An 11,242-nucleotide genomic window follows, 5' to 3' on the forward strand; every position below is an offset into this window, starting at 1 on the left:
GGGGGGTTGAAAAACTATTTCTCAAATTTTTTTAGATTTTTTCGGCAGCCTAGTTTGGAGATATTATTTGGAGAGATTATTTTCTCGTTTTTCCGTTTTTTCCAATAACTCGAGTTCTATCCATCCGATTTTTATTTATTAAGCGTCAAAATTTTTCATTTTTTACTGCCTATAAGAATATTTTTAGTAAATTTTTTTTTTCGATCTTCAGATGCTCATAATAACGAATTTTCGAAAAAAAGTTGAATAAGTTGAATTTTGCAAATTATGTGACTTTTGATTTGTTTCCTTTTTTTTTAGTAGTTCTTATAATCAAAACAAATATTTTGACCGTCATACAAGTTAGGGATCCTCCTGGATTTATTTTATTTTCAATTTTTTTTCAGTCAAAACTGATCAATGGTCAAGGTTGTCTTGCACCGTTTTACCACTTCGCTACTGAAGTGTATTCTAGGCTGAAGACCCTAATTAACTAACTAATTCAATCAAAATTTGACGTCATACATAGGGATACAAGGGATAATAAGAAAATAACTCAACTACAATGATGACTCAATAATAATGATGATGATAACTCAACTAAGGTGAAAATCTGACAAAATAAGTTAAAAAGAAATCTCATTCAATTTAATAAAATGAAATAAACAATTAATTGAAGGAAACATGATAGAAGGAAATGATGTCCAAAATAACTATTGCTAATTTATTAGCAAAAATAACTATACCATATGTAATACAAGAGCAATTTCTCACTTATTTAAAAAAATGGCTTTTAGACATAAATATTGAAAAAAAAGTTTAAGAATATTAATAATTGCGGGAGGTATAATTTTAGGAAAATTTTGAATTTCTTTCAACGTTTTTTATTTGTCCCAAATTGGCCCCAATATCTCAGCGGGGTTGCAAGCTACCAAATCGTCTTTCGACACACTCAAAGAACATGAAAAACCCTTCAAAATGAGACATCATACATATCATTATCTTCACTTTGACGGGGTTTATACGAGAAAACGTTTTTTTTTCAATCGTTAATTACTCAAAAATCTCTTTTTTTTAAACGGAAGATTTCACCAAAAATCGTCAATAAATTACAATAATTTTTGCACCAGTTAGAGTTTGTCTTATACCCTAGTGTAGGGGAGGGTGGGGTAAAACGGACACTTGACTTTTTTTGAATGTTAATGAGGGGTTGAAATGTTGATGAAATTTAATAATTTTGTTTCAATACAGAGAACAATTCTTTCCCTTTCTGATGAGCCTAAACTGAGTTCAATTGATAAATTTGTTTCTGAGTTATAAATTATTTTTAAAAAGTCTAAAGTGTCCGTTTTACCCCACCCTCCCCTATGCAATTATCCCCCAAATAAGTGAATACTCAATTAAATACTAGCAAATTTATCAAATGTAACAAATCTTCAATATGATTTTTTGAGTAAAAAAATGATTATTTCCCTAATCATACCATGAAAAGAAGTGAGTCATTGAACGAGAGAGCATAGAGGGAGCGGGAGAATTGTGACAGCCGCCATAAACACTGCTCTTGGTACCAGAAGGGCTCGTCCGTTAGGGGTTTGATTCCAAAAAAGTGGAACTCCCAATTTACAATGCGTAATTGGTTTGATACATTTCAATTTCTGATTAGAATAGAAAATGGGGATTACAAATTCTGTAGACAAAATCTCAGTGCAAAACATGATGTGTCAAAAAATTAAAAGGCCTTCATTTTCTGCGAAAGATCGTTTTTTCGATAAAATGCAAAGAATCGATAAACATTTACTGAAAAACACCTGTTTCGATAACAATAAAATGAATTTCAGAGAGAAACGTAAGGTTATGTAAACAGCATTTCAATGTTTTGACGTAGACCATATGTTTGCTCCAGTGGAAAAAGAGAGAGAGGAGATGAGCCATGCAGAATCATGAAATGAGCAAAACCATAATTACCATTTTCATCGATCTCTTTCCATCCATCCCGTAATTAAGCATCAAGTATAAACGAATGTGTAAACGCGTTCACAACTCCCAGCTTTACGCTTTTTGTCCTCTAAATAATTTTGCTTAGTCATCCTACGGGTGCGATGGTTGGGCTTTGTCCGAGGAAGATAGAAAATTCTGAGAAGAGAAGGTTGCAGGGCTGCCAACTGTGTTTAAATGTCCGCACCCCTCAGGCTGACAAATTCGGTCAAACAATGACGTAAAATTTCAAAAAGTCAACAAATTACATCTTCATGTTTGTAACTTGTCTTTTTACTTCCCAATGGAAGCCTTCACGGACAAAAAAATTTAAGGGAGAGTGGGGTAAAACGGCCCCTTTTAACTTTTTTTGTGATACTCATAACTCAGAAACAAATTCATTAATTGAGATCAGTCTAGGCTCATTCTAAAGGAGAAGACGTGTAGTTTCCATGGAAAAAAATTATTCCATTTTATTTGAAATTGAATGAGCTGTTAACATTTTTGAAAAAATCAAAAGGGGCCGTTTTACCCCACTCTCCCCTAATAGAAAAACCTATCGAATTCGTTAGAAAATTCTATTGAATTTCTATTGGACTGTTCTATTAGCTTTTGGCCGATTCTATTGAAATGTTCAATAGAAAATATTCAGTAGAAAAGTCAATAGAATTCAATTTTTCTATGTAACTTATTCTATTGAGATATCTTCTATAGAATTTCCTCGGCTGAAATTTTCCAAGTTTTTTGGTTTGATTTTCTTGATGAGAAGAAAAGAAAAATAGAATGAAAAAAACTTGAAAACTTGAAAATTTGAGTCGAGCAAATTCTATAGAAAATATATGAAAGGAATAAGTTATATCGAAAAATCGAATTCTGTTGACTTTTTCTATTGAATGTTTTCTATTGGGCATGTCAATAGAATCAGCCAAAAACTAATAGAAAGTTTAATATAAATTCAATAGAATTTTCTAACGAATTTGATAGGTTTTTCTATTAAATTTTTTCGTGCGCGTTGTGTTCGACGGATTCTTTGATTTTCTGACTTTGAAGGTCAGTTGTATAGGGCGTGCATTTGTTAATTGCCAAAAATAAGTAATTTTAAAGTTATTTAAATAGTAAAACAGGAAATCCAAAGCCACTCTGTATTTCAAACTTCAATGTAAAATTTAATAGACTTGAAGTTTACTTGTTAATATCTCTTCCAACTGTAATTTCTATCTACACTGTTAAAAAAATGAAATTTCATGGACAGTTGACTACTAATTTTCAGGACAACGACATTGAATGCGATTTACGGGGGAAAAATTCTTAAGCCACAAGTTAAGAAACTCACAATTTTAAAACGTTGATATCTCCGTTACAATAGTAAAATAGAATTAAAAATCCCTTGGCTAAGATTTCGAATAGTTAAAAATTGAATAAAAATGCATAAATTATAGTAATATCCGGATATTTCACTGAAATATTGCCAATTAAAAGAATAGGTACAATGAAAATGGCATTGATCCTACGCTCGTTTTGCACCCAGCTGTCAACTGGTAACGGACTAAACGGATGAAAAAACCATTTAAAAGGTTGGACTGTCTAATGGAAATATAATTTTGTGCATCGAGATATTTTTTAATGTTGTTTTATCACAGAATAGGATACTCACGATGTAATTAGTTCGGATATAACCTTTCCATATCACTCAAATCACGAGACGAGGATAGGGACATGTGTCAAACGAGCACGGGGACAAATGAACGAGCGTAGGGACATGGGGCTTTTCACATTCATGGACGATTATTTATTAAAAAATAGTAATTATTATAATTAATATAAATAAATTCCAATTCTGAAGGTTTTACCCTCTGATATGTAATTTAAATCATCGCATCTTCACGCTCATTTCGATAGAAATATTGGACTGATGATGTGTTCACCTTAGCTAGACGAGCGTAGGGTCATTTACCTTAATTAATGTTTTTTTTCGTACAAAATATCAATTGCCTAATCCTCAGAATTAATTTCAAACGAGTCTAATGTTTTATGTTCAATGTTTTATTGTGAGCAATGAATAATCACTCGAATGACTTATTTGCTTGTTAATGAATTAATTGTCATCGTCCTCTGTTGAATCGTCAATCCCATCTGGAGTAACAGCCATGTAACACAGTAATCCCCTGTCTTGAATTTTATTAATCGAGATATAAGCCGAGCCGTCTGGAGTTTTCTTAGAGATGACGGGAGCAATCGGCCCAGGTCTCGGTAAATTCTTGGAAACTTCCTCGATGAGGTTGATCCCGACTGCCTCGCCGAGAGGGGGAATCTTCTCCCCTGGTAACGATTGTCGGAAAATTCCATGCAACCGCCCTCCACGGACCATTATCTTCAGCAACTGTATGTAATCATTGCGTTTTTTCGCGTCGTTTATATTGTCGGAAGAGATGCCCGCGAGTCTTCTGCACCATTCGACTATTCTAACTCGATCTAGAATATTTTTGCATTCATATGATCAAACATTTTCTGGATTAATCTGAATTTTCGTAGCCAAGTGCGAAACGATTTTAAGGGGAGAGTACTACGCAGAGAAAAAAAAGTGGATTCGCTATAGAAAAAATTTTCTACATTTTCGAAACCGTGGTTTCTAACCTTCGGTTCTCTAAAATCTAGAAACTGTTTTCTGTTTTAGAAAAAAATCGTTTAAAATTAATGATTAAAATCGGGATTAATTTTAAACCAGAATACACTCAATTTTAGAAGTAGTACATTATGTCATTAGGTGATGAAAGTGTCACCAGAAGTCGATTTGGATTTTTATAATATAGGGAGATGTGGTTCATCGACCGATGAACCATATCTCACGATTTCCATTTTCTTTCCTTCACTTGAAATCATCACATGAAATCTTCACAAATCATACCATGAGGTGAAGCAATGTGAATCACTCGAGATGCAATTTCCACCAGTGAGTTTCTAAATTCCTCTTTGTACACTCTCGTCATTTTGACCCACCGAAACCCAACCAAAACGTAAAAGGCTGAATACATCCACAAAATAAATAACTCAGTTTCCATGTAAATGTGGTGAAAATCGCTGCATCATTATTATTTCATCATCATTTTGTTTTGACAATTGTTTCTCTCCCCCTTCCATCATCTATACAATAATTAATAATCGAGATATTATTAATAATAAAAAATAATAGTTAAATGTATCGAAATATCTCGTTTCATTATTTAAAAAATCAATTGATCTGTGAGATACAGGAACACTTGAACAATGCTTTATCATTAATCAATGAGTAAAAAACATGATTTACGATAAAACTCATTATAAATAATCATCAGATTAAAAATTTGACATAGAAGATTTTGCCTGTTTAATTCATCTCCTAAACTGGAAAGAACATTAATGCTGATATCATTATAAACAATGAAACAAATTGGAAGCTCGAAGAAATAGAGACTGTAATGAATATCTCAGGATACTGACGGAGGCCTAGGCTCACTTAGGCCATTTGTTTATGTAATATCTAACGTTGGGGATCATCGACAAATTGACTGTTAACTTTCGCTGTTAATCATCGTAAATCAAACAGCCTCATAATGCAATAATAAAATGCAATAAAACTCTATTGTACATTGAATACAATAAACATGAATGAATCTCGAAAATAATTGCACCAGTGTAGTTTCAAATGTACTTGAAACATTTTCAAAACGATATGCAGCAATGGTGCTAATAAATTCACATTAAAAAACCAATAAAATTGTTACACAGACTGTCGAATTCCCTGAATTAGTCAAATTTCAAAATTTTCGTGTATTTATTTTTTGCCAGTTGTATCCTTAATCCTTACTAAGTCTTAATTCAATTCTTATTCTAAAAGGCACTGTATTTAGCCTCCCGAAAAAAATCTCCACGATCCCAATGATCATGATATAATTTTCGGTTATCTCCCCCCTCAGGCTGCCTATCCACAATCACCATAACTCATTCTTTTCATCTAACTATAATTTTTTGAAAATTATCTTCGCATTCTGTACTCATAAAATTTTCTCTCATGATTTTTCTTTTTTCCTCTGTGGCACGTCATTTTCATAAAACCCATTCCTCCCTTGTCTCAATCGATGCAATTTTAGTCACTGAATATTACGTATACAACAGGTATATCGATGTATAATAGTTTTGTGATAAATATACAGTATGATATACGTAATATTCACTTCAATCTTATTTACTAAAAAAAAATTACCAACTAACTGCCCTATTTGAAGTTCTAGTGCCTTATAAAGGCGAGAATTCTACTTCGCGCTCATTTTGTACATTCGGCCGGAAATAAACAAAGACTGTGGGAAGCCTCCGATTGATAAAAATGAGTTAAAGTATGTTGTAAACCTACTTGGCTCGATGAATTTCTAAAAATCATTTCTCAAATGTTTATGATTAAGAAAATTAATGAAATGAAGAGATTCAAATGAGAGATATTAACGACAAGAGTCGTTGGCAATCCTTCATTCAAAATCACTATGAAATTGTGAACAAAAAAATATATGTATATGTATGTATACTGTACAGTTTGATAATAAATAATGGTTTGCATTTTTTTCATTCTGCTTTTTATGGACGAGAGGTGAATATTTATTCGAGGGCCTTGACTTGGGCTTTTATTTTGCCCTCCCACAGAGGCAATACTTCCGTGTCATCGGTGATTTCTTCCTGGATGATTTTGGTATCGACATCTTCACATTCAGTTGTGAAGAAATACCTGAGGAGAATGAGAGAAAAATAAAGAGAAATAATTTGACATTTTTGAACGATTAAAAACGATTTTGAATTTACGAAGGGGTAATTTATACCTATAGCTGCCTCTCTTCGGAAGATACTCTTTGAACTGCTTCAAAGTCACATTGTGCCCTGGGATTTTTATTCTGTAGGGTACATTCTCATCGCAGAACGAGAATATTGCGGTTGTAAAATCACCCGTGTCTTGCTTTTTGCGCAAGGTGGACGTGTTGGAGGGAGCTGCAGGGTATCTTCTACTAGTAGCACCAGAGCTTGATCCAGCAACAATACTTCCTGCACCACCACGTGCTCGGTCTTCCTCCATCAGTCGTCGTCTGGCTTCCTCCAGTTGCATGGCCTTTAATATTCATACGTCAATTAATTTGTGAATAATTAATGAACTATTTTGTTATTCAGCTGAACTATTGATTGGTTTTCAATGAATATCTCGGAATGTAAGATAGATAACAAAATTTTTGGTATAGTCTTTTTTGTAGCCCTTAATTAGCCCTATAAAAAAGGTAATTGCGAAAAGTTCGTTATCTCACTTAGATTCGGAGATATTTCTCAAAAACTCAGCTAAATGATGAATGGACTTCAACTGTTTTACCACTTCGCAAATGAATTATTCATATTAAATTGTACGCAATTGGAATATACGATCGGAATTACATATTGTGTGATCTAAATGTCGAATTGTACAATTCAAATTACACAATGTACAATTGGATTGGTATATTTCAATTTAGTAGAATTCAATTCAATAGACTGTGAGGATTAAAATTACTGCAGATCCAGATTTCACAGAAAACTACATGGAATTCTGAATTTCTGAGATGCAAGAAGATGGGAATTAATTGAAATTACTTGAATTTTTAATCAAACATGATTATTTTGTAACCAATTACGCTGAATTGTTTAGTAATTGAATATTCAACAATATATTGATCTAAATTTTCCTGATTTCTATCAACTCCCAGGGGATAATTGAACTGCAATTTACAGTTCCCACTTTTTGCATAGAAAGAGGCAATTTTTGCTGCGACAGGAGTCATTTTTTTACTTTAACGAAATGTGAAATTTCTCCCACGCAAATTTCATTAAAATGATAGATTTCATTCAATTTTCATTAAATTACATTTTCCTTTCGATTACGTTTCAGGCAGTAAAATTCATTGTGAATTTCAGGATAATTCTTAATGTGTCAAAAAAATTAAAAGATTTTGGGGAGAATCCCCCCAACAGTATTTTGGTTTATTTTCCATTTTTACTTTTTATTCATTTTTATTTTGCAATTTTTTAATTTTAAAATTTTTTGGACTTCCTTTTTTATTAAAAGGGGTATAGTCGCTAACAAATTCGTTGTTGATGCGAGTTTAAATAAATAAATATAAACAAGGGATATAACAATTAAGAAATAACAACAACACAACAACAACTGCCCAACAGCAACAGAGATATCTTTACGTTCTGAGAAGTATCTGGGATAAACTTACAGTATTGGGCGGTGGAAGGGGTGGCATTCCCGGATCAGTGACAAACGGCTGCGAAGGAACTCCCCAGGACTCCCGACCAGCTCTCTCCAGCGAACCACTCCTCGAGCCGTACTTCTTCGGATGTCGATAGTGCTTGCCATCGCCCTTCTTATCACTTTGATTCAACCATGCGTGGAGACGATGCTCCTTGCTTGGTGGCACTGGGGGTACATCACTAACTACACTCACACCACTGTCGGTCAATTCTGTCATGGACTTCTTGGTCGCTGATCTCCTGGACATGTCTGCTCTCCTGAATCTTTGGTCGTGACCTATAAAAATCAAAGCCATAATAACCATCATTATTTTTACAAACATAGTTCATTAAAGAAATGGTCAATTCAGATGAATTAAAGAGTTTTCGATAAAAATTTCTGAGTTCAAGTGAAATGAGAATTTTTTTTTATAAAAACGTTAAGTCAATAAACTCGCAAAGAGAATGGTGATAATTTTTTTTATCACAGTACACTAATTCCTAGGTATTCAGTCAAACTTACATGTCAAGACATTTTTTTTAATACAATTATGTTATAGGCATTGAAGTAGATTTTTGTGTTAAAACTCTTCGGATTTTTTGTTGTTAAACCTCGGAACTTTAACTTAAATTTTATTCAAACTTTGTAGGTTTAAATTTTGTCCTCAACATTCAACTGTTGGAAACCCTTTTAAAAATATGAAAAATTAGAACTTTCTCTTTTAGAAAGTTTCAAAAATTGACAATTAATGTTCCATGTTTGTATTTTTGCATTATTTTCCTGGAGTTTTTACAAGTTTTTTTCAGGTTTTTCGAAGTTCTAGTTGATTAAATTTTTTAGTTTCTACGTTGTTTTGACAAAGTCTTTTTTCACGAAAGTTTTATAGACCTCAAACTTCTTCCCTCGTCATTTCCACGAACCGAAATGAAGTAAAATAACAAAATAACATAACTGAAGTTTTGAAATTTTCAAAACAATAAAATGAAAAAATCTCAACAATAAACAAACCTTGATAATAAAGTTCAGCTTTATGCAAAGAATCAGCATACTCTGAAGGAACAGACTTGGACTTTGGAATATGCGACCCCAATGAGCTAAAAGAGCCCACAGTAGCCAAATCACTGCCCTCTGGGAAGTCATGAATATTTCCGCTATCAGCAGAAAACGTTGAAAACACATCCTTCTCCTTCCGTTGCTTGTAGGATCGTGAATAATTGTGCATTGATACATTTCTTTTACATCGTTCAGGCGAATGTCCCCTGGGTGACTCGAACCTCGGTGATCTCGAGGGCGTGGGATCCGACCAGACGCGTGACACGTGCTGATCGAGAATGGCCTGATCGTCATCCTCAATCTGGAGCTTCTCACGGAGTGCATCAGCCAGGGCATTGGATGGGGGCCCCTCCATGGAGTTCATGCACATTGAGTCAGCCTCTTGGAGATGTCTGTTCAGCTTCTCCTCGTTCTCCTGCTCACGTCTCACTGCCTCTAGCTTCTGAATGAGAATTGGTCCCAGTACAGCTGGATCCGTTGGTACACATATGTCTTTTGTTACACGCTGAGTCCTCGGTATTACTGTGTAGAGGGTCGGATCGCTGTGGATGGGCCCCATGGTTCTCAATGATTTTGACTCACGTCCGTACGACTTCTTCAGGCCTCTCGATCGTCCTATTGACATTCCATCTCTGTTGAACAGATGAAGTAAGTGTTCGTTAATTTTACTCTGATTTTATAACTAGGTGAGACACACATTCATTAATTCAGTAACTAAATGCTCAACTGAGGGGGTTGCATCAACTTTAAGAAGACTCGAATAATGAACTAGTTTGGGAATTTTTTTTTCGGTGGAATTGTTTACTATATTCGTAGTTGAACATCACAGCTTCCATTTAAGGTCCAGTCGACCCTATTTTTTCGCATGTTTTGCAAGTATTTTAATATTCAATCTTTGGAGGTGTCAATTTAATTCCTCGTTTCGAGATTTTAGAAATATTTAAAGTCTGGAAAACGGTGGCAAGTTTTTTCGTAAATCGTTTACAAAACAATCAATTTTCAATTGTGAAAATCATGTTCTCGAATTCGTAATAAGTTTGTCCATATTCGAAACTTTGTCATAAATCGATTTCATACAAATAAAAGATGCATTTAGATTTAGACAACTGACGTAATTTATTCGTAAGGGCATATTTTCAAAAATGAGAATTTTTTGTAAAATGTTATTCCAGTGACGCTATTATCCGAGGATTTAAAAAAAAATTTCTCACCAACTGAATTCATAAATTTGATGATTGAAGATCGCTTAACCACACTATAATGTGGTTCATATCGAATAGTAAAAGGACTTGGATATCCTCAAGATCAGTTTGTGAAGCATTTTGTGGAATTCAAGAGAGATAAATAAAGATCTCTTTATGGAGAACAAAAATAACGCTACGGAAAAAGTCTCAATAAAAAACTGACAAACTCGTTAACATGTTCAGATATTTTTGGAAAACTAATCTTCAAGTGAAAATAACTTTTCATTTTCTTCTAAAAATATTCGCAAATCAGAATTAAAAATAAACAAGCTGGGATGTGTAATTACAAATAATGCAAAGGATTTTAAAGAAAAAATAATAGATGAAGAACTTGAACCTTTCGTATCGCAATGATTCTGATCTCTCACTTTTCTTATTTTCCCATTTTTGAGAGCTCAAAATTATGTTCGAATACCCCTAACCATCATAATTTTCCATAATTTTTCCCGCAGAGTTTTAAGTTCCATGAACAAAATTACTGTCTCCCTTAGATTTCCCAAATAAAAAAAGTTATTCACCATGATTAAGGCCCGGGTGTACTATCTTTCGAATGTTATCTGGATTTTTTTTATCTTTCGTAATCCAAAATTGTCAATTGAGTGGTACATCATGTAGAAATTCCCAAAAATTATGATAGAATGATAAAAAAAATAGAAAAAATTCTGAACTTTTTCAAAGAGCGTTTTTAATTGAGATTCAGAATGAGTTGAAA

The 11,242-nt window shown here is 33.5% G+C and overlaps 3 protein-coding genes across 5 annotated transcripts in view; all 3 read right to left on the minus strand.

Moving 5' to 3' along the window:
• Window positions 1–2,131, minus strand: part of LOC107038741 (transcription factor MafK) — a 3,067-nt gene extending 936 nt beyond the window's left edge. The window contains exon 1 of the mRNA XM_015257998.2: window positions 1,945–2,131. Within this exon, the coding sequence (XP_015113484.1) occupies window positions 1,945–1,986 (42 nt within the window). The 5' untranslated portion in view covers window positions 1,987–2,131. The remainder of the gene's footprint in view (window positions 1–1,944) is intronic.
• A 1,773-nt stretch (window positions 2,132–3,904) lies between these two features.
• On the minus strand, window positions 3,905–5,019 carry LOC107038737. The gene is made up of 2 exons (XM_015257994.1): window positions 4,859–5,019; window positions 3,905–4,425 (listed from the first exon to the last, which is right to left on the minus strand). The coding sequence occupies exons 1-2, from the start codon at window positions 5,010–5,012 to the stop codon at window positions 4,049–4,051; spliced, it is 531 nt and encodes a 176-aa protein (XP_015113480.1). The 5' UTR covers window positions 5,013–5,019; the 3' UTR covers window positions 3,905–4,048.
• Window positions 5,014–11,242, minus strand: part of LOC107038736 (axin) — a 30,250-nt gene continuing 24,021 nt past the window's right edge. For all 3 annotated transcript variants that reach the window (XM_015257992.1, XM_015257990.1, XM_015257991.2), the window contains 4 exons: window positions 9,242–9,918; window positions 8,220–8,530; window positions 6,798–7,081; window positions 5,014–6,706 (listed from right to left, as the gene is read on the minus strand). In XM_015257992.1, the coding sequence (XP_015113478.1) occupies window positions 6,580–6,706; window positions 6,798–7,081; window positions 8,220–8,530; window positions 9,242–9,918 (1,399 nt within the window). In that variant the 3' untranslated portion in view covers window positions 5,014–6,579. The remainder of the gene's footprint in view (window positions 6,707–6,797; window positions 7,082–8,219; window positions 8,531–9,241; window positions 9,919–11,242) is intronic.

The sequence above is a fragment of the Diachasma alloeum genome, unplaced genomic scaffold (assembly GCF_001412515.2).
Source record: "Diachasma alloeum isolate Michigan unplaced genomic scaffold, Dall2.0 Dall_scaffold_00288, whole genome shotgun sequence".
NCBI lineage: Eukaryota > Metazoa > Arthropoda > Insecta > Hymenoptera > Braconidae > Diachasma > Diachasma alloeum.